The sequence below is a fragment of the Spermophilus citellus genome (genome assembly GCF_964194105.1).
Source record: "Spermophilus citellus genome assembly, chromosome: 12".
In the NCBI taxonomy this organism is placed as follows: domain Eukaryota; kingdom Metazoa; phylum Chordata; class Mammalia; order Rodentia; family Sciuridae; genus Spermophilus; species Spermophilus citellus.
The window spans coordinates 115,234,925-115,261,761 of NC_138198.1; the positions used below are offsets into that span (position 1 = coordinate 115,234,925).

The 26,837-nt window shown below is 41.8% G+C and overlaps 1 protein-coding gene across 1 annotated transcript; it reads left to right on the forward strand.

Moving 5' to 3' along the window:
- The first annotated feature begins 12,972 nt into the window (after positions 1-12,972).
- On the forward strand, positions 12,973-20,608 carry PMAIP1 (phorbol-12-myristate-13-acetate-induced protein 1). The gene is made up of 3 exons (XM_081262633.1): positions 12,973-13,212; positions 15,284-15,448; positions 19,372-20,608. Exons 1-3 carry the CDS (start codon positions 13,158-13,160, stop codon positions 19,476-19,478), a joined length of 327 nt encoding a protein of 108 aa, XP_081118759.1. The 5' UTR covers positions 12,973-13,157; the 3' UTR covers positions 19,479-20,608.
- The last annotated feature ends 6,229 nt before the right edge of the window (positions 20,609-26,837 follow it).

A 26,837-nucleotide genomic window follows, 5' to 3' on the forward strand; every position in this document is an offset into this window, starting at 1 on the left:
ATACTGAAAAAGAGACCAAGTCACCTGACTTTCATTTTGATAGCACATTTTGTTCTGAATTTTAATTTCTGCTGTCCCTAACAACTGTTAGACTTTGAATTTGTTTATTTATTTATTTATTTTTGGTACTAGGGATTGGGCTCAAGGGGCACTTTAACACTGAACAACATCTCCAGTCCCTTTTCTTTTTATTTTAAGATAGGGTCTCACTAAGTTGCTGAGGCTGGCCTCAAACTTTAAAAAATGTTCTCTTTAAAAAAGAAATTAATAAAATGAGTGGAATTATCACCCTCATGATTCAGTCTTCCCAGTCACTGGGATTACAGGCATGTACAATTACTGTGACTGGGAGTATTAATGTCTTGGTACTTTTTGTGTAGGTGAAGTCAATTTGAAAATTTATCACGCTCTTTTCTGTATGTGTGTTGCATGTTAACTTAGGGTTAAGATAAATGGGTAGACAAATAAGAAAAAAAGATCGCATAAGGGTAGGAAAGTGTCATCCTGACGAGACCCACAGAGAAACAATACAATAACAAAATAAATTTTGATTCAAGCTTTTCCAGAGATCTCTAAAAGGTATCCATTTCATTCCATCTGTTAGTGGCAGTTTAAAAATTTGGCCTTGTTGGGTACAGTGTCACATGCCTATAATCTCAGTGACTGAGAAGGCTGAGACAGGAAGATTGAAAGTTCGAGGCTAGATTTAGCAACTTAGTGAGGCCCTAAGCAATTTAGTAAGACGCTGTCTCAAAATAGAAAACAAAAAAGTGCTAAGGATGTGGCTCAGTGGTAAAGCATCTCTGGGTTCAATCCCCACTACAAAAAACAGACATACATAAAATTAAAAAAAAATAAAAAATAAATTAATAAATGAGTATTATTAATACCCCTAAAAGCCTGTCTAGGACCTTTAGTTACTAGCAATGCTAAGGGGAGCCATTCTGATGTCCTCTAACTCCATAAGTTGGCTGTATCTGCCTTTGCAGACACGCAGTGTGTGCTCTTTCCTGTCTGGCTTCTCTCTCTTTACGTGGCTTGCCACACTCATCAGGCTGTTGCCTGGTATTGAAGATCACTTATTGCAGTTGCTGTTTGATATTTCATGGTGGGAATGAACAGCAATTTATTTTTCTATTCTACAGCTTGGCATTTAGACAGCTTCCAGTTTGAGATCACTACACATGATGCTGCTATGAATGTTCTTGTACATGTCTTTAATGAAAATGTACATACATTTCTAAATAGTGATACCTGAGAGGGAAATTTCTTGGTCCACAGACATTTGAACTTTGTGTGTGCATTTAAGGATTCAAAGGTTACAAAAGAGTGTACAATAAAAAATAGTTGTTTCTCCTTCTCCCGTCTGCCTATTGCTTCATTCTCTCTTTTTTCTTTTCTTTCCTTTCTTTCTTTCTTTCTTTCTTTCTTTCTTTCTTTCTTTCTTTCTTTCTTTCTTTCTTTCTTTCTTTCTTTTTCTCCTCCTCCTTCTCCTCCTTCTTCTCCTTCTTCTTCTTCCTCTCTCTTTTCCTTTCTTCCCCCCCTCCTCCTCCTTCCTCTCTTTTCTTTTCTTTCCCCCTCCTCCTCCTCCTCCTCCTTCTTTTCTTCTTCCTCTCTCTTTTCTTTTCTCTCCTCCTCCTCCTCCTTCTTCTTTCTTCTTCCTCTTCCTCTTCCTCTTCCTCTTCCTCTTCTTCTTCTTCTTCTTCTTCTTCTTCTTCTTCTTCTTCATACAAGGTTATGCTAAGTTACCCAGGCTGGCCTCAGACTTTCCATCCTCCTTCCTCAGCCTCCTGAGTTCCTGGGATTACAGATATGCACCACTGTAACTGGCATTCTCCTTCTAAAGCACAAAATAGAAAACCATTTCTAAATTTCTTCCATGAGTCAGACTTCTGTCTATATAATGTAATTATTTGCGACTTGGATCATGTTACTGGTTTTTTGTGAGGATCGCTTTTTTTTTTCTTTTCTTTTCTGGAACTACCAAGTTTCATCAGTCACAGCTTTACAACCGTATCCTGTGAACCTCTCCCATAATAATGCCAAGAAATCACATGTGTGCATTATACCATACAGCTCATGGCAGCCTTCTATAATCCACTCTCTCACCGATTGATCTTCTTCCAACTAAGAAGGTAGGTCCAGAGTTAAGAACCACCTAACAGGCAGGATAAGGGCCCCGGGGAGGTCAATCTCTTGCTTATGAACATGTTTTAAGTTGGACAGTTGGGAGTAAGTCTGGATTTCGGATCCTAAAAGAAGGTTCTCTTCCTGAATTAAGGAATCAGAGACGTTATCAGGTAGTGGCAAAGTTGAAAGCCTCAGGGGTTGCTCTGTCTCCTGAGAACCACAGGTTCCTGAGCCCAGGCCTATGTCGGCGCCCACCAAGCTCCATGGCACAGAATTCTTGCCACCTTAAAAAGAGAGAGTGAAGCTTTCATCCCCCCCCCCCCCAAGACTTGAGATCCCATGCTCCTTTCTGCCAAAATCCTATTCAATAAGATAAATTTGAGTATTTGGCCTTGTATGTTTCCCAAGAGACATCTTTTGTTTGTTTGTTTGTTTTGTTTTGTTTTAAAGAGAGAGTGAGAGAGGAGAGAGAGAGAGAGAGGATTTTTTTTAATATTTATTTTTTAGTTGGCGGACACAACATCTTTGTTGGCATGTGGTGCTGAGGATCGAACCCGGGCCACACGCATGCCAGGCGAGCGCGCTACCGCTTGAGCCACATCCCCAGCCCTCCCAAGAGACATCTTAAAAAATAAATAAATAAATAAATAAAGCTGGTTGCCATGGTGGACGCATGTAATCCTAGCAGCTCAAGAAAGAGGCTGAAGCAGGAGGATTGTGAGTTCAAAGCCAGCCTCAACAATTTAGTGAGGACCTAAGCAACTCAGCAAGATCCTGTGGCTAAATAAAAAACAAAAAGGGCGGGGGACATGGCTCGGTGGTATAGCGTCCCTGGGTTCAATCCCTGGTACCAAAAGAAAAAAAAATCACCTACTGATGCTTCCCAGCTGACCCACCCCCACCACCTTCCCAGCCTGTTTGTGAGCTTGAGGTCTAAGGCTCAGAAAGTGAATCATTTCCTCTTTTTCTTTTAGTTTCCTTTCTCTGCCTGTCACCTCTTTCCTTTTTCTGAGGACTGTAACAAAAATGCTCCTGATTCTAATCTCAAAAAATCCAGTGACAGTTTGGCCGGTTATGTCTCCACACAAGTGCAATGGCTGGGAGCTTCCCTGAGTGGGGCTGAGATGTGCACCCACGTTAACATTTATTCCAGGGACTTTCAAGGTGCAGCTCTCCCCCACCCACTTGTCCTGCTCCCCTCTGGGCACAGGGTGGGTGGCAGGTAGGTAGAGCAGAGTCCCCTGGGCTTGAGCCTCCCTGATGTGACACCCTGGGTGCTGATTGGCCTTTATAGTATCAAAAAGGCCCTTTAAGAAAGGTAAGATCATTCTTCTACCTTTCCAAATTGGGAAACAGGCTGAGAAGATAAGAAGTTTGTTTTAAGTTCACAAATTCAGCAAATAGTAAAACTGAAATACCAGTTAAAATAGAGAACCATTTCTAAATCTCTTCCGTGAGTCGGACTTCTGTCTATATAATGTAATTCTTTTGAGACTTGGATCATTATTTCAGGTGATTATTAATTTCAAAGACATCAAAGCTGAAATAATAAAACCAATACAATACCACAAGGAATAGAAGCAGCTGAAATAGTTTGGAGGGGAGGTAGCCATGAGGGATAAATGGGGTTCCTGCCTTCCAGGAGAGTGTGGCTTATTTTAGGGAGCCCATCAATCAGTTAGTGGTATGCTATTCCCAAGGAGGCGGTATGGTATTCCCAAGGTGGAGATCAGACCTGTCTGGGTGGACAGTTGGGAGATGGCTATGCATTCCTCAGCCAGGGCCTGAAGGCCATGGAACCGGAGTCATGGGTTGGGGAAGTTTGAAGGGTGCCACTGGCTGAGAAGGAAGGCATCCAGGTGGACTTTGCAGAAACACCAGGTAACACGCACTGTTGGCAGAGGGATTTGAGAAGGAAGGCCAAAACCAAAGGTCACTTTAAAGGAAGATATGCAAGAGCCGATGACAACTTCAGGGCGGGGTACAGAAAAGTGCAAGGTCAAGGGTGAATAGCCATCTCAGGTGTTCTAGTTTGGGGGCTGGAATAATTAAGCCTCAGGTTTCTGCAGAAGTAGACTTGGAAGCGCCAATGCTATTGCCAGGGGCTCCATGCTCCTTCTCTAGGGTCTTTCTGCATGACTTCTGCATGCCTAGTGTCCCCCATAGAGACCCCATAGAGAGAAGCGCAAGGGAGAGAAGTGAGGAGACAGAGAAATGAGTGGGGAGAGGGTACTGCCAGAATCAGGGTGCCTCCACACACCCCCAAACTGGCAGGAGCTGAAGGCCAAGTGCCGTGGCTGCCCCGGCAGCCTGCTCTGCCCCTGGGGTCTGGCATTCCTGGGGACCTCAGCGTCCTCCCTGGGGCAGCTGTCCTTCAGGCTGTGTGGCATCTAGCGCTGGCAAGGGGTCAACAGAGTGGCTGGCAGAGGGCCTGAACCTGTATGGCCTTTGTTCTTTAGAAGTTCTGCTCTTGATGTCTTCTGACTCTGTTCATGGGGTTATTTTACCCATCAAACTTTTACATTTCTAGGAAGTCAAGTGTGCCCTTGAGACTTGGTTTTCACAAGCCCCAAGATTATGAAAATTCTCACCTATGATTGCTTCAAGTACTTTTTTATATGTTTGGTATTCATTCCCAAAGGCAGTAAACTATTTCCTCTCTCTCTGTGCTTGAAACTTCTAAAACCTGGGGGCTTATTGTTAAAAGGAAATAACTTTGTAGAGAAAAATTTTAAAAAGGCATATTTTAAATGCTCAGTGTCTGCAATCTCTTTTGATCATTGTCTTCCTTTCCTCTCAATCAAAAACTGTAATGAACTAGGGGAAGGGTAAGACGCACAATGGCTACTCATTTGTTTACTTGTGCTGTGCATGTACACAAATGATTTAACCTCCTCCAGTTTTGGTTTTCCACTATCTGAATGTGGGAAAGTAAAAAACTAGTCCACAAACTATCTTACTAGTAGAAAGTCCTTTTCAACGGGCCCCACGTGGCCTTGTTTCTATTTAACGTGGAGTCATTCAGTTTTTGCCATGTGCCTGGAATAGCAGGAACCAAAATATACAAAGTCTGACTTCCTTGGCTTCAATTCAAAAGGAAACGGTAAACTGGGTGCGGTGGTGCATGATGCAATCCAGCGGCTGGGGAGGCTGAGACAGGAGGCTCACAAGTTCAAAGCCAGCCTCCGAAACTTAGCAAGGTGCTGAGCAACTCAGTGAGACCCTGTGTCTAAATAAAATACAAAACAGGAAAACAGGGCTGGGGATGTGGCTCAGTGGTGGTCGAGTGCCCCTGGGTTCAATCTCTGGGTACCAAAAAAAAAAAAAGGAAGTAGAATATTAACAAGTTATAGTCAGTTTAATAGTTTAATAAAACAAATCTCATGATAGACAGCCATTTGTAGGGTAGAGATGGGAGATTTTGGACAAGATAGTCTGGAAGACCTAAGAAAGTAGCATTTGTTTGTTTGTTTTTTTTTTTCTTTTCTTTTCTTTTCTTTCCTTTCTTCTTTCTTTCTTTCTTTCTTTCTTTCTTTCTTTCTTTCTTTCTTTCTTTCTTTCTTTTTATTTTTTTAGAGTGGAAAGTGGAAGGCTTTCTTAAAGGATAGCAGAAAAGACTTCCCCCCAGAGGAAGAAGGGGACCTGAAAGGCGGAATCTTAGAAAGTAGCATTTATTCTGAGTCCTGAGTGGACCAGCAGAGTGCAGACATGTAAAGACGAGGAGGAAGAGCATCCTAGGCAGAGGGACCAGCAAGGACAAGGGCTTGGAGGAGGGAAGGAGCTCAGTGGGTTTGAGGAAGAAGGCCAAGGGGAGGTTGGTGTGAGAGATCTTGGTCTCCATCACTTTCAAAGCCCCCAGCGGCTCTCTATTAGTGATACTCAATCTCACTGTGGGTGCTGTTGATAGATTAAAATGAGCATGAATGATAGATACCAAGAATTCAGCCTCAGCAGAGCATGGTAACATAGCCTGCAATCCCAGCAGCTAGGAGGCTGGGGTAGGAGGATCCAAATTCAAAGACAGCCTCAGCCACTTAGTGAGGCTGGAAGCAACTTAGCAATACCCTGTCTCTAAATAACGTCTAAGAAAGGGCTGGGGATGTAGCTCAGTGGTTAAGCATCCTGGGTGTAATCCCCACTTCGTCCCCTCCACCTAAAAAAAAAAAAGATTTCAGCCTCTCTCAATCTCCAAGTCTATCTGCCAGAATGAAATTGTATCTCCTAATAAAGGCAGTAGCCACTGATTATCCTCACAGATGGGTCATAATTTTTCACACAAGTGGAAATATTTGAAGTTTCCAGACAGGCAACATATCTTCTTTTTTCTTCAGTACTGGGGATTGACACGAGGGCCTTGTACCTGCTACCACTGAGCCACACCCCCAACCCTTTTTATTTTTTATTTTAGTTTAACTTCTCACTAAGTTGCTGAGGTTGGCCTTGAATTGTGATCCTCTTGCCTCAGCCTCTGGAGTCGCTGGCATTTACAGGGCTTGGCTGGGGCTTGCACTGTGCCAAGTGAGTATTTCTAGTCTGAGGTCAGGACTGCATTTTACATGAGCTCATCAATCAATCCTGAGGTTGTACACTGACTGCACTTGGACAATTGTTTTCTACTCTCCCACAAGAATGAATTACATAACTAGTAATTAGTCAATAACCATGTAAACATAATTGTATCACCAGACATTTGGGGTTTTGATAGACTAGCATTTGTTAATGGTCTCTTTTCAATGAAATCTCTAAACTAATTGGATTTATTCTCTTATTAAAAATTGATAAATATATAAAAAAAGAAAATTGATAAATACGCTAAATACCCTGACCTACTCCCATCATTGTACTGGCTGTTTTTTTTTTTTTTTTTTTTTTAATTTCTCCCAGTGTTTATGATCAAATTCAGGGCCTCTTCCATGATAAGCAAGCCCTCTACCACTGAGCTACACTCCCAGCCTCTCACTGGAAATTTCTGAAACATACTATTGTTTATTTCTCTTCTGGAACCTTTGTATTTAAATGAAAATACACAGACAAGAGCACAAATGCCAGGCACAGTGGCCTACACCTATAATCCCAGCGACTCAGGAAGCTGACAAAGGATTGTGAGGTCAGAGCCAGCCTCAGCAATTTAGCAAAGCTCGAAGCAACTTAGTGAGACCCTGTCTCTAAATGAAATATAAAAAGGGACTAGGGATGTGGCTCAGTGGCTAAGCACCCCTGGGCTCAATCCCTGGTTCAAAAAAAAAAAAAAAAAAAAAAAAAAAGAGAACACAAACATGCTTGATAGTCATTATCTGTGATAATCCACAAAACAGAAAGATTAGGAACAAGTTTGAATAAAATGAAGAATATACACTCTGGGTGTTGTATGTGCAGAATCAGCCAATGAGAAAATCAGAAGCAGCAATGAAGAGCTAGACCAAACTGGCCCTAGGGGATCAAAGTTTTGTTACTTTTTTTCCCCCTTAGATCAGAAGCATAAATAAAAAATTATGCCATGGGCTGGGGTTGTGGCTCAGCGGCAGAGCACTTGCCTAGCACGTGTGAGGCCCTGAGTTCAATCCTCAGCACCACATAAAAATAAATAAATAAAACTAAGGTATTGTATCCAGCTACAACAAAGAAAAAAAATTTAAAAATAAATTATGCCATATCTGGGCTTCAACAGAAGTTAAACTGAAAATAATTTGTAAGTAACAAAGAAGGGGGTAGTAGCAGGGCTGGTGGAAGTGAGGGGAATAGGAGAGAAGAGAAAGACAAACCCCAAAGTTTTACCAGCAGCTGAATGGCCCAGTCTGTTGTGAGCTGTCCATTTGATCACCTTATTAGGAAGGAAGGAAAACAATGGACCCAAAGATAGAGAATTTACTGTGGATACATCATTAAAAGAAATATACTCCATAGAATTTTACACACACTGCATGCAGTTACAATGTTCAGAAACATTCACTGAAGACAGGAGTGTAAGTAAAGATAACAAAATTTGCATAATGGTTGTGTTAAGGTGCTGAGAATAAAGGAGACTCAAAAACCAGGTGTGGGGAGGGGTGGAAAACAGGTGCAGGGGCACACACCTGTAATCCCAGTGACTCAGGAAGTTAAGGCAGGAGGATCACAAGTTTAAGGCCAGCTTGGGCAATTTAATGAGATCCTGTCTCAAAATAAAAAGCAAAAGGGATGGGGAATAATAGCTCAGTGATAAAAGCGCCTTTGGGTTCCATCCCCAGTACCAAAAATAAATAAAATAAAATAAAAAAGTAAAAATGATGTCATTTTGGTCTGGGGTAGGCCCTAACCCAGCCCTAAGCTAATGACTAATGTCTTTACAAGAAGAGGGAAATTTATTTGGACCCACATAAAGGCTGAGGCAGACACTGCAGTGTCTCATCTCCAAGCCAAGGAATTCAAGGATTGCAGGCAACCACCAGAAGCCAGGGAAGGCAGGATTCCTTCCCAGGGGACTTCAGAGAGAGCATGAGACCCTGCCAACATCTCCATGTTGGACTGATCTCTTCTAGAAGTGCAAGAGAATTTTTTTTTTCTCCTTGTTGTTTTAAACCACCCAGTTTGTGGGAATTTCTTACCACAGCCCTAGGATGCTAATACAGGATAAAATGTACATTTAAGCTGGGGGCGGGGGAGGGGGGAACCAGACATGTGCTACCTGGATGAGGAAATATGAGGAATTTTAATAAAACACGTTGAAATGGTGACCGTCTTTGCTGGCACTACCCTCTTGTATGAAAATTGTCATATACCTTTGCAAGTTAGTTTCAGGTCTTGCCACAACCAAACTAGTCACACTGTGGCCAGAGTGAGCTTCCTAGAATCTGATCATCTGCTTCAAACATTCAGTGGTTCCTGCAGAGTCCCCACAATAATACCGAAATTCCCCTGGTGGTATTACTCCCAGCCTCGGGCAGCAACATGGTCAGCACAGTCACACTTCTTCCCCTTGGCCTCACTGCTGGGCCAACTCTTTGTTTGGGTAAAAGGTCTCCCAAAGCTCCTTCTGGCTGCTTAGCTTCCTTCCCAAGCAGTCCTGTCATCTGTCTCAATTTCCCTGGCACAACTTACTGCACCTGCCAGTCACTATCCCTGTAACAAAACATACAGGCTGTAGTCTTGCTGCTCAACCTTGTCCACAGACTAGAATCACCAGAGTGTGTAAAAGTTGCAGAATCTTACGTCCAGCCAGAGCTCTATCATCAGATGTGTTTTCTGACCAGGTGCTCAAGTGACTCTTATTTCACATGATATTTGTGAGTCTCTATCTTTCCATAGCCTAGCACAGCATCTGAACTGCAACAGAGATTTAATTGATCAAAGCGGGAAATTCAGATGAATTTTCTGTTAATAAACATGCTACACAAGAAGAAGAAGAAAAAAAGTCCCTTTTATTGGAACAAACAGAATCAGGTCTACAGCTTGTATGTTTCATCACATGCTTCCTCTAAATACTCCTTTATGCATCTCTCATATCTTCTTGTTCAGCTGTCAAATCCTATTTTCTGCTTGAAATATATGGATGACTGTTCTATTACTAATCATGTTTATTGCTGTCAGTTTAAACACACACACATATGTATCTACAGACACCTTTTTTTTTTTTTTTTTTTGGTACCAGGGAATGAACTCAGGGGCACTCAACCACTGAGCCACATCCCCAGCCCTATTTTGTATTTTATTTAGAGACAGAGTCTCACTGAGTTGCTTAGCGCCTCGAAGTTGCTGAGGCTGGCTTTGAACTCTCATCCTCCTGCCTCAGGCTCCCAAGCTGCTGCTGGGATTACAGGGGGGCACTACTGCGCCCAGCATCTACAGACACCTTTTTAAACAAACACTCTAAATGACAACACAGATTACCAGATCTTCCAGATTTTTACTGTCTTTTTCTTTTCTTTCTTTCTTTTCTTGTACTGGAGATTGAACCCAGTGGGACGTAAACACTGTGCCACATCTACAGTCCTTTTAATTTTCTGAGAAAGGGTTTCCGCTAAGTTGCTGAGGCTGGCTGATTTAGACTTGCAATCCACCTGCCTCAGCCTCCTTAGCCACTGGAATTATAGGTATGCTTTCTCTGTCATTTTTGAACTTGGTCCATGAAAATGAATTATCTGGTAATTATTATTGTTATTATTATTATTTTGTGGTGCCAGGGATTGAACCCAGGGCCGTGTGCATGCAAGGCAAGGCAAGCACTCTACTAACTGAGCTTTATTCTCAGCCCTCCGGTAATATTTTTTAAAATAGTTACCCTCACCAGTCCTAATTTTTTAAAAAAACAAATTGTAGGGAATTATAATGCTTCATGATAAATCTTTTTTTTTTTTTTTTTTTTTTTTTTTTGGATCAGGCATTGATCCAGGGCATTTAACCACTGAGCCATATCCCCAACCCATTTCACTTTTTGAGACAGGGTCTTGCTAAATTGCTAGGAGCTTCACTAAATTGCTGAGGCTGGTTTTGACTTTGCAGTCCTCCTAAGTCTTCCGAGCCTCTGGGATTACAGGCATGTGCCACCCTGCCCAGCTCATGATAAATTTTTAATCATTATCTTGTTAGCTTCAGTGGCCATAATATCATTATTTTTCTTACAAGTCCAACATTAAATGATTCGCCAGTTTTCAAACTCTTCTTCTAATTCCCTTATTAAAATGTTAGTTCCAGAAAGAATTTATGGACCATTTTTTCCCCAATGAAAATGCCCTCCATCAGCTGCTTTTGAGACACTTCTGAGACTCCCCTTCCCTCCCCTCCCCTACTTCTTATTCCAAGCCAATTGAATTTGCAATTCTTTTAAAGGTAGAAATGCCTACAGTTTGTGTCCAGTATGGGTCAAAAACATTCTATAATGATAATGTTAGAGGACAGAATTGATACACCCTTTGTAGATAAACAGTGTTATAATTTGTTTTTCTCCTGTATGTGTGTATTCATTGCATTTCAGAATGCATGGTTTGCACAGAAGTTTACCAGTTTATGCAATTAAGAAATCAACTTTATTCTTATGAATTAAGGAAGTAGAAATGACCCTTCAGAGGGTCACAGAGGTTTTGAGTTAGGTTTAAGATAACAGATTTTAGGGCAGCATCTCCATTTGGCTTCCTGCGTCACGTGTTGATATTCACATCCTGAATTTGATCTGCTTTTGTCCCTAGCATTTACCATACTCAAAAACACCCAACATCAGCCTCAAAACAAAGTTGTTTAAACTCAAGAGTAGTTTTGTCCTATGCTTATAATATTGTCTATACCTTATGCAGGGTCAAGCAATAAATAAATATTTGCTGGTTTGTGTTGACTGAATGATTTAAGATAAATAAACAAGCTCAGATGCCTACTGGGGCCAGATAATGTAAATGAGAAAAGCAAACAGCAGGGAATGTTGGTGAATGGGAGCCTCCAGGTCCCTCTGAAGGGGGTGACTTCCACTTCTAGCCTACTCTGCACTTTTTGCAAAATGAAAGTGTCAGAGCTTCTGGTTTCCCTAGAGATGCTGGACATCTGCGTTTTTAATTCAGCCTTTCATTTTTAAAATTTGTTCAGTCATTCAATTTTTAAGTTGGGAATCTATTCAAACCTTTACTTGTGACATTTTGCAGAGCAACACTGTGAACCAAAGCAAACTCTTCTAGGAGGTCCACGCAGCTGTATGCAACCGACTTGGAAGCTCTGCATTCAATTAAGTTGATGTAGAAACACTCATTTTCTAAGAGGTTGTGATTGCTAGGAAGGCCTAGTTGGATAAGAGGTCTTGCTCCCTGTGTGTGATCAGGCAAGACATGACTCTCTGCCCATGTGAAGGTCGGGCAATTTACTCAATATCCATAAACTTATAGTTTCTGCACCTGTTAAGTGGCCACGATGCTAAGAAGGACAGCTTTCAATACTTGTTTGGGGGGCAGAATGAGAAAAATGCAAGCCAAAGCTCTTAGTAGAACTGACCCCCTATTATATCTCTTAACTATTCCTAACTCTAGCACTCCTTTATACAATAATATTCAGGTACCAATCAAATACTGCGATAGCAATATCACGTTCCCAGGTATCTCATCCCTCCCTCTACAAAAGATTTGAATGTTTTCTTATGATGATGACCCACTCTTTTTATCACCGAACATCCAGGAATATGCAATACCGACATATCCAAGGAGAACGTTGCACAGCTTTTAAAAATCACATTCCTACCCTGGGCAGAGAACCAGGCCCCTCCCACCACCTACCCGCACTCTCACCCCTTCCCAACGCACGCACCACGTGCGGGGTTCCAGTGTGCAGAATTCCCCAACACTCCCAATGCTTTATTTTGTTCTAGGACCTGATACTTTTTTCACCTGGCTTCGGGCACCTTTTCTACTGTTGGTAAAGTTTTCTTTTCACTTCCCAGGTACTATCCACGCTGAATTCTAAGTTTCCTGGTCCTAACCCTTCCCGGGGTTTGTTATTACGTAAGTCTCTAATTGCCAATTTATGATAAGGAGGAGGCGCCTGGCCTCTCCCCAACCCCCAACTTTCCTCCTAGGAAACCCTGGCCTCTCTCGCCACCCCTAGCCCCCGTCGACAGCAGCCGTCTCTACCTGGGGTGTTCGTAGATTCTCAAAACCGACCTTTTTCTCCCATCCCCTTTTTAAAGGAAGTAATTGTGGGGCCGAGCTGGGTCCCTCCGGCCCAGAGCCCAGCGCCCCCCGCCTCAGGTCGGCGCCAGTGCGGGTCCGGACAAGTTGCGCTCCGCAGCCCTTTTCCAGAATGACGCGCGCTCCCGCAACGGCGGGGACGAGCAGAGGCGGGCCCGCCTCAAGTATCATTACGTCACCGGGGAAGTCCCCATATGACTCGCGAGTGGCCTCCGCGCGGGAGCTCTGAGGATCCCGGCACAGAGTGCCATCAGGAACTCGGCGCGCCCGGTGTTCCTGTCCCGCTGGCCGGCCCGGCGTGCAGCTCGCGTCCTGCGGAAGCCTGAGCTCTTGAGTCGGGGGACAGAGTTCCCCGGGTTTGCAGCGGAGATCGCGGCGGCGCTCGGGGAGATGCCTGGAAAGAAGGCGCGTAAGCGCGCGCCACCGAACCCCGCACGGGCGCCAGGTACCCAGCAGCTGGGGCAATCGGAGACCCTGGCGGGGCTGGAGTCGAGGTCGAAGTCGGGGCGGGTGTGCCCTCAGGGGCTGAGCGAAGAATGCCAGGGACTCCAAGGTCCGGCCATCTCAGCGCCCTGGCGCGTGCCCTCGGGACGCCCCCGGGAAGTTCTTCCGGCGTTTCTTCCAAGGAAGCGGGACCCGCGAGGGAGGGAGCCTAGCTTGGGATTGGGATGCAGCCGCATCTTAGCCAGGCCGACCTGCTGCGTCCACTCTGGTTTTCCCTTTTCTCCACCTGGCCTTCCTCGGGGCCGCGGGGAGAAAAAGTGCAAGTGTAGGCGGCGCCCCAAAGGAGGTCATTGTCAAGACAAGCGAGGGCGGGAGAGGGCTCCTGGAGCCACCAGGCCTCCCACCGCCTCCCTAGATGGCCCCTCTTCCTCTGGACCCCACTTCTGAGAGGATCTGTTCCCACCGTCCCCACCCGGCAGGAACAAAAGCAGTGTTTAAGGTTGACACTGTCCCACACAGGAGGACTGACAGGGGATGGATGGAGGCCCTGCTAGGAATCAGAGCTAAGGAACTTAGGGGGTTAGTTAACGTTTTAACAATCGGTATTGAAAGGAGTGGATTGGGGTGGGGGAGCAGGAAGGAGTTGACCCTCTTTCTGGGTACCCAAACCCCCTCTCTGTCTGGCCAAACACTTGCAGCCCCGTCCTGTTTGGATCGGCCCTCCCCTCCCCCACTTATAAATCTTTATAAATTTTACTAAAGGCGGCAGTTACCTACTAAGGAGTTGTAACAAGGAGAACAATAAGGGTCGTCTTGCTATTACATCAGACAACTATAGGCCACCATTTTCATTAATTTTATGGCACCTGTGGGGCATTAAGAGGAAGTGATACAAATGTGACCATGGCGAAGTTCGCAGTCACTAGGTTGTTTCTTTGCATCTTCCTTGAGATAGAAGTTTTCTCACCTTTTGTGGTGTTGACCGTGTTTCTGAAAAATCTAACTAATTCGTAGTAGACTAACCTAGTTCTCAGTAATAAGGGACGACAATAATTCTCTCTAGCCTAATTATATATTAATAAATTTATTGGTGTGTAACTACAATACAAAAAAAAAAAAAATGTAGGAAACAGGCCTGGGAGTTTAACTCAGTGGTAGGAGTGCTGACCTAGTATGGAGAGGCCCTGGGTTAATCCCAGAATAGTTTTTTTAAAAAAGGGGGAAAAGTTTTTTGTCCCCCACCCCCATCCAGTGAAAGGAATAATTTTTCCTCAATAGAGTTCAAGGCTTCCAAAATCATATGTTAATATGTTAATAACTATGTTATTTTTATTGATGGCAGTTTAATTGGAAATTGTTACTAGAATTTTTTTATGAAAATAAGTTAATTACAGCACCTAAAATCTAAAAAGTTGTGAACATGTGAATTAAACTTATTTTCTACTTCATTCTTTCCAGTAAAGCCAATGAATTGTTACAGATTAACTTGTAGGAAGAGGGTGGTTTAGGTTAACAGGTAAATTTTAAATTATTTTAGCAAGTGTGGGCAGAATTTTGGAATAAGATTTTTTGAAGTGTTTTATGAGAAAATGTCAAGGAGTTTTTAAAGGAGTGCATAATGAGCTATGAAATAATTAATATTTGAAAAACAAATGTATTTATAAAGAATGCAATTGTTTTGAATATGATATATGTTTTCTGGCCAACTTTAAATGAGAGACAAAAAGGATAACCACAGTTGACTGCCAGAGCCAAAATTTCCAAATCTGAAAGTAAGATAACACTGTCTCATCCTGGATTTTTTTTTTTTTTAAGATTAGAAAGTTAAGTATATTCTAAACTTTTTTGTTTGAGAGCCACCGTGTGTTAGTGTGTAGTGTGTGTGTGTGTGTGTGTGTGTGTGTGTGTGTATGTTCTAAGTCTTTCTCACATTTTGGGGGACAGGTGCACATAAAGGAAATTGAAGAGAAATGCTTCTTGGGATGTACAACTTCTCACTTTTGTTAACTTTCTGGGTACCCTTTGGTCTAACAACTGTCAATGTTAATTTCATGTTTTGCTTTCCTTTTCAGAACTGGAAGTTGAGTGTGTCACTCAGCTCAGGAAAATTGAAAATAGACTGAATTCTCTGGGTTCTGTAGCAGAGGTCACACCTATGGAGATGCCTGGAAAGAAGGGGTGGAAGAATGAGCAGCTGCCCCAAGCGACCCCAGCGACCCCAGCATCAGCATTAACAGGTACCTGTCAGCTGGGGCCTTGGAGACTTGGGGCCTGGCCCTCAAACTGTAAGATCCTCGGGGACCTCAGGGTCAGGATCCGGCCAGGTCTGCCCCTCTGAGCTGCCTTTGGGATGCTTCTCTTTAGTTCTTCAGGGGGTTCTCCCAGGACAGCAAGGGAGGGAGCCTAGCTTGGTATTCTGACAGAGCTGTATTTTTTTTTTAATTTTAAATTTTTGGTACTGAGGATTTAGCCCAGGAGTGCTTTACCACTGAGCCACATTCCCAGCCCCTTTTATTTTTTATTTTGAGACAGGGTCTCACTAAGTTGCTGAGGCTGGTCTCTTTTTATTTATTTATTTATTTGGTACCAAGAATTGAACCCAGAGTCACTTAACCACGGAGCCATATCCCTCGTTCTTTTTATTTTTTTTTATTTTTATTTTTTAGTGCTGGGTATTGAACTCAGGGATGCTTTAACCACTGAGTCACATCCCCAGCCCTTTTTCATGATGCATTTAGAGATAGGGAATTGTTGAGGTTGGTTTTTGATCCTTTTGCCTCAACCTGCCGAGCTGCTGGGATTACAGGCACGTGTCTTAAAACCCAGCTTATTTTTTGAGACAGGGTCTCAGTTGCTGAGGCTGGTCTTGAACTTGCAATCCTCCTGCCTCAGCCTCGCCAGTCGCTGGGATGACAGGTGGCTGCAGCTGTGTTTTAGTCAGGCCAGCAAGCTGTTTTCCCTTTCCCTCCACTCACCCTTCTAAGGGGCCTCAGGGAAGACAAGTGCAAGCCCAAGCAGCAATGGCAGCCCAGAAGACTGTCACTGTCTTGAGCAGGAGAGGGCTCTGGAAGCTACCTTCTCTCTCCTTTCATTCAGACTCCACCTGTGGAAACCTTTATCTTGCCACTGCCCCCACCCTAAGAAGAACAAAAGTAGTATTTAAGCTGGATACTGTCCCACCTGGACTGACTCCAGAGTTGAAGAGCCTAGGGGGTCTTCTCCTTAGTTAACATTTTAACCATTCATATTGAAAGGGGTGGGCATATCAGGGGAGGAGGAGCTGGTCTCCAGTCTTATACATCCACCCCCACCCCCATCTCCTTCACAGATTTTCAGGTCTGCCAGCCGCATCTCATCCCACCAGCCCCATCTCATCCCACCAGCCCCATCTCATCCCACCAGCCCCATCTCATCCCACCAGCCCCATCTCATCCCACCAGCCCCATCTCATCCCACCGCTTCTTGTAAATCTTATCAAAGGCAGCAATCACCTACCTGCTGTAAAGGGTTGTAAAAAGGAGGGCTCTTAGGGCTAGAATTCCCAATGGGTCCTGCAGCTGTTATCATCAGACAATTGTAGGGCATGCAGAGGAAATGGGACATTGCAAATGTGACCATGGCTAAATTGGCAGCAGGCTGCTCTCTCTGGCCCTTTCTTGGGATGGAGAAGCTTTGTCCTTTTCTGTGATACTCAAAAGAGTTCTGACCATGTTTCTCAACATGCTCTGGATTGACTTCTAATTCCTAAGAACAAGAGACAGCAGAAAATCCCCCCTAAAAGACAGTAATTCTGCAATAGCAATTTTTCTTTTAATATTTATTTTTTAGTTTTAGGTAGACACAATTTCTTTATTTTTTATATTTATATGGTGCTGAGGATTGAACCCAGTGCTTCATGCATGGTAGGCGAGCACTCTGCCACTGAGCCACAACCCCAGCCTCTTCGATAGCAATTTTAAAATTAAAAAAGATAACAGAACTATTTCCATTTTTTTTTCTTGTGAAAAAGATGATTTTTTTTTCTGGTAGATTGAGGACTTCCAAAGTTGTATATTGGATGATGTTTTTCTTAATCCCCTTGCCTGGAAGGGAACCAAGGGCTCGAGTATGCCAGGCAAGCATTCTACCACTGAGCTACATCCCCAGCCCTGGATGATAGTTTTTTAAAGAACTATATGTTAACATATCCCACTTACTGAAATGTAAATACTTCTCAACATTTGATTCTGTAGCCCATGAAGAATGGCATCTTGGAAGATTTATTAGGTCTCTTGGTAGGAGTTAAGAAAGATTTTACTTTTGTTCATTGAAATCTAGGTTTAAATATTTAGAGTATATTTACATTTGAATTTTTTTTTTTTTTTTTTTTGGAGACAAGGTCTTCCTAGTTACTTAGGGCCTGACTAAATTGCTGAGGCTGGCCTCAAACTTATGATCCTCCTGCCTAATCTCCTGAGTCTCTGGGATTATAGGAGTATGCCACTTACCCTGTTCATGGTCATTGTCTTAGAAAGTATGAACCAAAGTGAACAACAACAACAACAAAAAAACCCTGATTTCTCTTTGAAATATTAAAAAATTGAAATTGTGAGCAGTTTAGATTTAATGTTAATTTTAGGTAGTAAAAAGTTTACTTGGAAGTTAGGTTATATGTAAGCATCATTTTTCTTTATTATAGCAGACTAATTACAGTATCTCAATTCTAAAAGTAATAAACATGTGAATTAAACTATTTTCTGCTTCACTTTTTGTAAAGGCAACAGACTGGTACAGGTTGGATTTATAAGAAATTGATTTAGGCTGGGCACAGTGGCGCATGCCTGTAATCTCAGTGCTCAGGAGGTTGAGGCAGGAGGATTGTGAGTTCAAAACCAGCCTCAGCAATTTGGCAGGGCCCTGTCTCTAAACAAAAAAAGAGCTGGGAATGTGGCTCAGTGGTTAAGTGCCCTGGGTTAAATCCCAAGTACCCCTCAAAAAAAAAAAAAAAAAAAAAAAAAGGCTGGTTTAGATTAAATTTAGATTTTCAAATTATTTTTAAAGTAGACTTAATATTGGAATAAGATTTTATGAGAAGAAAATATCAGTTTTTTTAGAGGAAAAGATTTCTAATGAAGTGGAATTTGAGCTCTGAAATATTGCCATTTGGAAATAACACCCAGTATTTAGAATTTGACTTATGTTCTCTTTAAATGAGAAAAGAGGATGACATCACTTAAATCTGATGGAGGCTGACAAATGATACCATTTGTGGTATTTGATATGCAATATTTCTATATTTGAAAGAAAATACTTGCCTCATCCAGAATGCTTAAAAAAAAAAAGATTTCAGCTGGCCACCAGTGACAGTGCTTGTAATTCCAGTGGGTGGGGAGACTGAAGCAAGAAGATCACAAGTTTGAAATGATAAAGGATAGTTGTCTGTATTCTCACCTTAAACAATTTTTGTGAGTTGAAGTGGGTCAGTGTCTACACGCATATTCCAAGTTGTTACTCTCACATTAGGAAAACAGAAACATAATGCAAAAAACAAAACAAACAAACAAACAAAAAAGTAGATGTATAAAGGCATGAATTGGCATGAACCTACTCTATATACAAAGATATGAAAAACTGTACTCTATATGTGTAATAAGAATTGTAGGGCTAGGGCTGTGGCTCAGGGGTAGAGCGCTCGCCAGCATGCACGAATGAGGCACTGGGTTCGATCCTCAGCACCATGTAAATGTAAAATAAAGATGTTGTGTCCACCTAAAACTTAAGAATAAATATTTTTTAAAAATATATAATGCATTCTGCTGTCGTATTTAAAATAATAAAATCAATAAAACTAAAAAGAAAAAAAAAAAGAAAATAGCCACAGATAAAGCTAAAATTTAAGAACTGTTTCCTGGGGTGGGTGCTCAGTTTGTCACCTGAATGGTCCTGTTAACTCTTTTTTTTTTTTTAAAGAGAGAGAGAGAGAATTTTTAGTATTTATTTATTTATTCCAGTGGACACAACATCTTTGTTTGTATGTGGTGCTGAGGATCGAACCTGGGCCAAATGCTAGGCGAGCGCGCTAGCTACGGCTTGAGCCACATCCCCAGCCGTCCTGTTAACTCTTGCTAGTTTACAGTCCAGACTATTGTCAGTGTTAATTTTGATTTCCTTTCCTTTTCAGAGGTGGAACTTGAGTCTGGCATTCAACTCAGGAGATTTGGAGACAAAGTAAATTTCCGTCAGAAATTTCTGAATTTGATTTCCAAACTCTTCAGTTTAGTAACCTGACTGCTTCAAAAGCTTTTGGGTGAAGGGAGTCCTTTAAAAAGGAAGTATCCCCAGTAGGTCCAATTTCATCAGAGGAGAGACTGCATTATAATTGAAAGGAATGTGAAAGAGCATTCACTTCCTTTTGGAAGTCTTTGGAAAGGGAAAACATAACAAGTCAAAAGATGAATTTCTGTAGGAGGCTTCCCAGAAATCATTCTTTGGGACGTGAGACCTTTGTGGAACCATGTTTTATTTTAAAACATGAATGGAAAAGCTTTAAAAATAGGGAAATTATTGTTAATGCATTTCTTTTTTTGCTTAGAGATTATTCTAGTATTTTTGTTGAATGTTGCTGCCCAGCCTGGTGTAACAAGAGTTGACAAATGATCATATTGGGCAGTGGGGAAGAAGTAGCTCTGTGTTTTTGCTTTTTCAGTTTGTTTTATACATTTAATTATGGTAAAAGAAAACATTTCGTTCTGATAACACTGGATGTTATTTAAAAAATATCATTTAAGAAAAAGTAAAGTTCACAGGGAACATTGATTGCATAGGTCACTACAAAATGTAACATAGTTTAATTCTTTTTTTTTTTTTTTTTTTTTCAATTCAGACTGTATTGTTTCTGTTCAGGTGACCTTTAAGTGTTTTCCTGTGAGCATTAACTGCGAGTGTGGAAAATTAGAAAGTAAATTTGAAAACATTTGATTATATAGTGTCAGTAAAACTCTAGCCAATTGAATATTAAATGATTAAAGAGTTTGGTGATTTCATATGACCAAGGATAATAAAAAAGGAACCAAATGTCCTCTCTCTCACCCCCTAGTACTGGGATTGAATTCATGGTCTCTCATCACTGAGCCCTGATTTTCATTTTATTCTTGAGGTGAATCTTGCTAAGTTGCTGAGACTGACTTCTAACTTGGCAGTACCCCTGGCTCAGCCTCATGAATTTCTGGGACTGACTTTTAAATTAGTAGAATTAAAACTTAGTAAAACAAATATTCACAGAAAGTTTCTAAAAAAATTGAAGATACCCTTCTCACAGTAGTTAGTGTGTGCATCCTGCAAAAAGTGATCTTTTAAAAGAAATTAGAACATTTTCATAATTGGGATATTATCAAAAAAGAAGAGGAACAGATATTTCTCATTCAAAATAAAAATTTCATACAGATATGAAGAGATATCTATATATATGGATATCTGTATAATTTACATTAGAGTAATATGAAGGCTCTTTGAAGAGTTTCATCAGTGTTTTTTAAATGAGCTGTAGACATGAAACTAAGTATTCAATAGCAAAACGAACAATCCTATTAAACTTGGTCAAGGGATTTGAAGAGACATGTCTCGAAGGAAGACATACAAATGTTCAACAGATAGAAGATTCCGAGTGGATGCTCCAGTGGTGCAACCGGTTAACACGTTGGTACTTATACAGCAGAAGAGTCTGAGAAATGCAAATGAAAACCACAAGAACCTTATACCTGCTAGATTGGTTATTTTCAAAAAGATGAAAGATAACAAGTGCAGGAGACATGTGGAGGGGAAAAGGAAACTTGATCTACCTTTTCTGGTTTTGTAAGTTAGTACAGCCATTTTGGAAAACAGTATGAAAATTCCTTAAGAAACAGAACTATAGTATGATCCAGCAACCCCACTACTGGGATATATATCCAAAGAAATTGAAGTCAGTATGGTGAGGGGTTATGCACACTCCTGGGTTTGCTGCAGTGTTATTTACAACAGGCAAGACATGGAAACAGCCTGTGTCCAAGAGATGACTGAAGTAGTATGTAAACACAGAGTATTATTGAGCCTTAACAAAGGAGATGCTACCATTTGTTAAAGTGAATTCGGTGAATCTAGAGGACATGCACAGAGATTAAATGCCCTTTGATCTCATTTAATCTGATCAAAATCAAATTCTGACCTTAGGATGGTGATTACCAGATAACCTGAATTTGGTTGGAGAAGTGGGGGTGGGGTGGGGAAAAGACTACAAAGTTGGAAATGAGTTATGATGTTCTGTTGTGTAATTAAATAGTTAATGTACATTTCAAAAGAACTAAAGGAATTTTGTGTGTTCTTACCATATGGAAAGGATAAATATTCTGATTTTATCATTCTACAATGTATCCATATATTAAACACATTGTATATATGACTTATCAATTAAAAATAAAACTAAAAAAATTAAAAAAGGGAATGATGCTGTGATTAAATTTGTCAGAAATTTTATTTATCTTACCTATTTATAATTATTTTCCATTTGGTTTGAAAACATGTATTTCATTTTTGTGGTGAGGCAAGGGTTCCTTAATTACTTGAGTTCTTAGAGTGAGAATAGCAATGTAGACTGTAGTAACCTTAGATGCAAAATTGTCTCAGCATCTGTCTTCAGTATTAAAGCTTGTTTATCACAAAAATTCGTGTTTTTTTTTGTTTTGTTTTGTTTTTTTGGTTTTTTTGCCTAGAGGCAAATGTTTTGCCATGTGGGTATTTAAGGTCTGTAACTATTTATATGTACATATGAAAGTTGATACTGTGTCAATAAACAATTAAAATTGAATCACCATTCTTCTTTGTGCATTTATTTTATTTTTTCAACGTGTGAGCTACTGAGTGTTCATTGTCAATCCAAAATATTTAAACGGCCTGACTTGCAGCAGCCGGCTTCACCTGGAGGCACACCGCCTCTCTGCAGCTTTGAGGTAGGAATAGAGACTAAGGTGCATTTGGTCTCTTCTCTGCCGTCAAGGGACTTGCGCTTTCATTGAGGGGAAATAGTAAAATAAATGGACATTAATGCCAGGTGTAGATGGAGGGATGCTGAGTGGAGATTAAAACCACCTAAGATCACGGTCTGATTGGGGGTCTAATGACTGCATCGTGCACACTGCCTCGGTCGGACCCGGACCCCTCTGCCTGGCGAGTGGAGCCGTCGTGCAGTTTCGGTCCTGGTGACCACGCTTCTCCGGTGCCCAGCGCGAGCGCAGCAAGGATTGCTTCATCAGGAGCTGGTCATGCAGAAGTAGGTGCAGCTCGGCGGCCTTCCTGTTCCGAGTGTGAGAACTGGAAGACACCGCTGGTTTGTAGCTCAGATCTAGGAGCCACATCTCTACTCCACCCCTGCCTGCTCTCCGAAGTCGTTGGCAGACGTCGTGGAATGTAAATTGCTTCCCTTCGATGAAGTGGGGAGGGTTGTGTAGTTCGGGAGGAGGAGGGGAGGGAGCGTTCGGCTTCAGAAAGGGTGGGGCAATCTGCCTGATTGCATTTGAGGGATATTGCGAGAGTAGTAGCCTCTCCGAATAAACAGAACTGTTTTGCTAAAATACAGGAGTTAACACATGAAGACTTAGGCATGGATTTCACAGACTTATTTTTTATTTTTGCGATAGAGGGGGATTGAACCCTGGGGCGCTGTACACTGAGCCCCAGCCCCAGCCCTTTTATTTTGAGACAGGGTTTGGCTAAATTGCTGAGGCTGGCCTCAAACTTGCAATCCTCCTGCTTCAGCCTCCCGGCGGGCATGGTTGGGATTATAGGCTTGTGTGCCAGCTAGCATTCATATTTTAATAACAACCTCTTCTGTATACTTGAAAAGTTATGTGTGTATCTACTCATAATTAGTTGTTCTTAAGTTGAAAGATCCTTCTGCAGTGATTTGGGGTCTAGCCTTCCTCCTAATGACTGCAACCTCTTCTCCCCCAATCCTTGGGAAGGCACAGCAAAAATGGTGAGAATCTTGTTCTACTTCTAAACCCTTTGTCAGAGGGGGCAAAGCATCAGGAAGATAAAAGACACCCTAAAAACAGTGAAGACTGGGAGCCATGTCATGCAAAAAGCATTATTATTTATACTTTGGAATCCTGAAGCTGGACTTTTAATACAAAGCCATTGGTGAGCTATGTGACATTGGCAATGAGTAACTCTGAATCAGAGTTTCTCTGAAATCAAGAGACCCAGATCATCCTTCAGGTCCTTTGTAGTTGGAGTCAGAAAGTGGTACATGGCAAAGGAGTCTGAATCCCCACTCCCTCATGAGCCCCTGCTCCTGTTCTCAGTTCAGATATCGTAAGAAGGAAGAGTGCAAAAAGAAGGAGAGTGGGGTATGAAAAGGAAAAAAAAATAATTTCTGGATTCTTCTCCCAATGTGCAGACTCTTTTCTTTTTCTTTAGTGCTGGAGCATCAAACTCAGGGCTCAGCAAGTGCTCTACCACTGACCTACTACCACAACCTAGAGACATTGATTCTAAATTTGCATTGAGTGGAGACTGCTTGGATTCCTAGGTGTTTTCTTGCAAGTGAGAATTTCTGGTAAACTTGGCAGTGGGCAGTGGTGATACCAGGAGAGCTACTTATAGGTGGCTGAAAATAGATGAGGGTCACCTGACAGGACACACCCTACTGTGTAATCAGTTGAATATTCTCTAGTAATATCTCACAGTTAAAGAGCCAAACCTTTGTCAATACAACTCAGGCACTAACTTTAGGTTCCCTTTTAAAGGCTTTCAGAAATCACTTTGACAAATTCAAAGTGAAGTTCTTTTATGGACTTTCCCCCAAATATGCTATTCTTCAAAACCCCAGAGAAAAGAGGAAGTTGACAAGAACACTATAGATCCTTTACTAACCAATTTATTATTGGCATGTTCTAGTCCACCCAACCCATGGATACAGTGTATTCTATGCTCTCTGTGATTGAAAACTACACAGTGCAAGGAACCTGAGCTTGGGATTGGATTGAGCAATAGAATAGAATAGAATAGAGAGTAGAAGAGTATACAATGTGCAAATAGCCCCTTCATAATTCTTGTGGTTTAGGAAGAAGCTTCTATTCTTTTCATCATGCTCTCTCACTATGATCTCAAATAAAGCTTATGAGTTTTGCCCATTTCCAACCCCATATCTTCACTCAGCTGTTTTCAAAACCACAAGGTTTGTCTTTTCACAATTGTCATTGCTTCTGGCTTTGGAATCAGTCTGTCATGTTGCTACGTACTCTCTGTGTGACTCTGGATAAATGCTTGATCTCTGTTTTCTTTTTTAATATTTATTTTTTTAGTTGTAGGTGGACATGATATCTTTATTTCATTTTTATGTGGTGCTGAGCTTTGAACCCAGTGCCTCACGTGTACTAGGCGAGCACTCTACTACTGAGCCACAACCCCAGACCTGATCTCTGTTTTCTTATAAAATGTTAACTATATCTATTTCAAGCCATCATGAAAATCCAATGAGATGAGAATGTGTCCAACTAATAGTCTGTGTCCAGAAAATGTCAGCCAGCTTTACCTTGAAGATGGAGGAAGGTGGAGATTAGCTTTCTTATAAAGCAATGGAGGATCTCACCCAGCAAATACAATTAGGTTAAAATGAAACACTTCAAAGGATTTTGATAGGGTGGTGATGAAGCCGGAGGGGAAGTGGCAGTTTTCCCTTTATGAGGACGTCTGCTTTTAATTTGTAAACTCTTAGTAATGCCAAACCCTTTATTTTTATCCCGTGTATAACATTTAAATGACCAAAGACCTTTGCAGGTATGCACATAAAAGTCCTGGGGTCTGGATTTACATAATACCTCCTCAAGAAAAGGGAGAAAGGCACTATCTGGTAAATTTGGATTTGAGTAAGGCTAGTTTTTCAGCAGAGACTTTTGAAGCCCTCCCCCTCCCCCTCCTTGGCCCCCCCACCCCCACCAGAAAAGACTGTGAGAATTTGTTAATTTGGAGTACAAAGGTCACATCCAAACTGCTTTTGGTTTTTGGCCTTGGGAACCATTGTTATATTGCTCTGCAGGGTGTTGCCACTGCTTCTTTATGTTTGTATTCATAAAAACAAAACTTTCACAAGATAAATGCTACTTACTGATCACCTGTGACGTGCCAGTTACTTTAGAATCTTAGTTTTATTATTTTAGTTGTCCTCAAAACACTCATATTCAAAAGGTATGGCTAGTTATCTTTCTCATTTAAACATTTTTTTTTTTTTTATTGAACTTGGGATTGAACTCAGAGGTGCTTTACCATTGAACTACATCCTCAAACCTCTTTATTTTGTATTTTGAGTCAGGGTTCCACTAAGTTGCTGGGGCTGGCCTGGAACTTCTTGTGATCTTCCTGCCTCATCCTTTCGAATCATTAGGATTACAGGAATGTGCCACCACACTGGCATTGTTCTCGCTTGAGGAAGGTGCCTCAGAGAATCTGCCATTTTACCAAAGTCAATTTTCAAATGAGCAAAACAAACAGGATTTTAATTCGGGGCTTCTCGGTGCTCAAAATTGTCTTCTCTCCTTATTACAAAACATCCGCCTCCCACCCGCTGTGGAGCAGGAGGAAAGTTTCCTCACCCAGAGAGAGGCTGGTGTGTTTGTCACCCAGCACCTCATTAAATGCAGCCAAGTTTTATATCCCTAGGTTTTCTGAGGGTGGAAAGCTGATTATTAAGTTTAGCTGATACATGAAAAAAGATCAATCAACGTAGCACCCAGAGGCTGGGACTGTGGCTCATAGGAAGAGCACTCGCCTAGCCTGCCTAGGGCACTGGGTTCGATTCTCAGCACCACATAAAAATAAAATAAAAGAGCCAGGCGTGATGGCGCATGCCTGTAACCCCAGCGGCTAGGGAGGCTGAGACAGTTCAAAGCCAGCCTCAGCAACGGTGAGGCACTAAGCAACTCCCTGAGACCCTGTCTCTAAATAAAATACGAAATAGGGCTGGGGATGTGGCTCAGTGGTCAAGTACCCCTGAGTTCAATACCTGGTACAAAAACAAACAAACAATGTATTGTGTCCATTTACAACTAGAAAATAAATATATATATATATACACACACATACATATTTTAAAAATGTAGCACCCATTCACATTCTTCCAATAAAGGGAGCCTTTCCAGTCTCCAGCCATCAACGGGACCTAGAGGGGACCCATTGACCCCTCTAGTATGCCTGTAATCCCAGAGAACAGGGAAACTGAGGCAGGAGGATTGCAAGTGCGAGGCCAGCCTCAGCAATTTAGCAAGATCGTGTCTCAAAATAAAGAATAAAAAAGGCTGGGAATGTAGCTCGGTGGTAAAGTACCCGTGGGTTCAATTCCCAGTACTGCTAAATAAGTAAATAAAATAAGGAGGACCTAGATTATCCCTCTCACATTATTCCATTCTAAGAAACCAGAGGGAGCCAGCCAAGGGAAGGTAATGCCTCTTCCCATTCCTGGGAGGGATTTGTGGTGGAGGAGGAGAGAATTAATTCTGAAAGATGCAATGCTCACTGGCTGGCTTTTATCAGCTAAAGCCAAAAGAACACCTACTGAGACAGACTTGTTGGAGCTATTTGTAAGTGACAAAGAGAGGGATTGAAGGGCCCAGTCAG